Source organism: Aplysia californica, unplaced genomic scaffold (assembly GCF_000002075.1).
Source record: "Aplysia californica isolate F4 #8 unplaced genomic scaffold, AplCal3.0 scaffold00675, whole genome shotgun sequence".
NCBI lineage: Eukaryota > Metazoa > Mollusca > Gastropoda > Aplysiida > Aplysiidae > Aplysia > Aplysia californica.
Window position 1 is genome coordinate 49178 of NW_004797945.1, and position 3023 is coordinate 52200.

General features: G+C 45.2%; 1 protein-coding gene across 1 annotated transcript in view; it reads right to left on the reverse strand.

Moving 5' to 3' along the window:
* Positions 1 to 3023, reverse strand: part of LOC101863133 (monocarboxylate transporter 13) — a gene marked incomplete in the record, with an annotated part of 12890 nt that overhangs the window by 4030 nt on the left and 5837 nt on the right. The window contains 2 exon segments of the mRNA XM_035972394.1: positions 785 to 928; positions 1692 to 1886. Coding sequence (XP_035828287.1) covers positions 785 to 928; positions 1692 to 1773 — 226 coding nt within the window.

A 3023-nucleotide genomic window follows, 5' to 3' on the forward strand; every position in this document is an offset into this window, starting at 1 on the left:
CACTTGCATAACAATAAGGTCATATAAGTGCCAAATATTTGAGGTGTTACAAGAGAGTAACAAACACTAAAAAGAAGGAGGGGAGATAGAGACAATAGGTTTATTATAGGAAAGAAGGAGCAAACCACACCAGAGCACCCGCCAACCACCCACTTAGTGACAGTTTTACACCACTTGCAACTCAATAAGGTCACATATGTGCCAAAGATTTGAGGTGTTAGAAGAGAGTAACAAACAGAAGAAAGAAGGAAGGGAGATAGGGAGAGGTTACATTAGTTTCACTGACAGTCTTACACCACTTGCTGCACAATAAGACTATGGGGTAGCATGAGATAAACAGGCTAATGAAAAGTGAGATATCAGCCCATTGACAATTCTACTGTACATAAGAACATGTTAATGTCCCCCCCTTTGGGAAAGGCCTAAAGACACTTCAGTCAGTAGCACTGCCCTGGGGGGGGGGGGGGGGGGGGGGAGGGGGGGGCCTTCCACTGGGATGTTAAAGACACACAGTAACAACAAGGAACTTGTTTAAGTTTTAATAGAGGTTTTACGGCACTCGCAACTGCATAAGGTCATATGAGCGCCAGAAGATTAAAGGCGTTACAAGAGAGTAACAAACAACAAAAAAGAAGAAGAGGAAAGAAGGACAATATATGTTTGATAGGAAAGAAGAAGCAAACCACACTAGAGCACCCGCCAACCCCCCATCACAAGGAACAATGTGTCCACGAGATATAAAAGACACACAGTAACAACAACAAAGAACCATGCGGCCGCTCACCTCCTATGGCGTAGACAAAGGCGCTCACACTCATGCTCATGGCCGCCGCCGCGGTGCTCACCCCAAACTGTCGTTTGAACTGGTCCAAGAACAGGCCGAACGACTTGGCGATGCCCACCATGAAGAAAGCGTTGATGAACACACCTGGAGAAAGCCAAATACAGCGTGATAAACACACCTGGGGAAAGCCAAATACAGCATTGATGAACACACCAGGAAAAGTCAACTACAGCCAGTCAAGTTCTAGTTACTGTTCCTGACTTTTGACACTGGTAGCTATATCACTATCTTCATCCCGACCTTGACCTACCAGTGCCAGACATGGACCCTGACCAAAAGTCTGGAACATAAGATAACCACCTGCGAGATGAGATGTCTAAGGAGAGCCGTCAACAAAACCAGACGGGACATGGTCAGAAACAACAAGATCAGAGAAATGATGGGAACAACACCTGTCCTCCACTACATCTGAAGGCAAACAATCAAGTGGTTTGGACATCTCACACGTATGGCACCTCACCAGCTTGCCAGTAAAGCCTACTACAGGAAAGTGTCAGGGTACAAGGCAAGAGGAAGACCAAGAAAGACCTGGATCCAGGGTGTGAAAGATACCCTGAGAACATGATACAATATCCCACCCAGCCAGGCCATCAAACTTGCTAGAAACAGGAAGTTTAGTTTTAGTGAAAGTTTTACGGCACTTGCAACACAATAAAGTCATATAAGTGCCCAAGATTAGAGGTGTTACAAGAGAGATATAAACATAAACAAGTAGGAGGAGAGATCAGGACGATAGATGTTTGATAGGAAAGGAGCAAACCACACCAGAGCACCCGTCAACCACCCACATCTTCCATTTTGACACATGCAAACAAACAAACAATATAGGAAGCACTTTCCCTCTGACCTAGGACAACCATCCACGCCCACCCCGTGTCGAGGGGCGGTGGGGGCTTCTCCCGAGTTCTCCATGCGCCTCGTTTCCACATCCCTGCTCCTTGTCCCCGTACGCCAAACCTCCTAAAACAACTGCCGACGCTGGAAGCAGCTCAGACGTCAAAAGTCAGACGTCAAAAGTCAGCTGCCTAGACCATCCTGAATCCTGAGGGAAAAAAAAGATAATTTTAAAAAATGAAGTACTGCTGATAAAAAATCCCAAAGTTCAACAATTGTGCAAGAAGGAAGCTAATGACACATGAGGAAGTCTGTGACACATTCTGAACTGTCAGCACTGTTGGCAATAAATGTAACCTGAGAGTGGGGGAGGGGGAGAAGGAAGAGCCGACTGTCCACTGACAACTTTTGACAAGGGAAGCCACTCCGTGACAGGTCGGTCATCGAGGCAAAGTAAATAACTGGTGTGAACAAGTGATGAGAGAGAGAGAGAGATAGAGGAGAGAGAGAGAGAGGAGAGAGGATAGAGGAAAGAGAGAGAGGAGAGAGGATAGAGGAATGCATTGAGGAAAAGTCAACTCAGCAGCCACCCCTCCCATCCCAATCATTGCCCTCATTTCTTCATCGTTCGCAGGATGAGTGAGTGTGTGTATGTGTGTGTGTGTGTGTGTGTATGTATGTATGTATGTGTCTGTGTGTGTGTGTGTGTCTGTATGTCTGTGTGTATGTATGTATGTATGTGTATGTATGTGTGTGTGTATGTGTGTATGAGTGTGTATGTATATGTGTGTATGTATGTATGTGGGTGTATATGTACGTGTGTGTATGGGTGTGTAGCCTATGTGCGTGAGTGTGTACGAGCGAGAGTGTATGTGTGTGTGCGTGTGTGTGAATGTGTGTATGTATGTGTGTGTGTATGTATGTATGTGTGTGTGTGTGTGTGTGTGTGTGTGTGTATATTGTTCGTACATACATTTATGTAAAGCGCCTAGAGCTGTGTTTACACGGGAGTGGGCGCTATAGAAATGATCTACATTATTGATATTATTATTATTATTACTATTATTATTATAACATGGGCCTACACCTAGTTTGCATCATCTCTTCCTCATTCGATGGCAGAATGAACAGAAACAACTAGTCTACATCTCCCACAAACATGTAAAAACCTGAATATATGCAAGTTCAGCGCTATCACAGAGGGCAAATACAACTGGTGGGAAACACCAAAGACTACATGGTTTGACAGCTGTGCTTGAGCAGGGAGGTTGAGGGAAACACACACACACACACACACACACATACACCCACACACATTCACACACACACACACACACACACACAC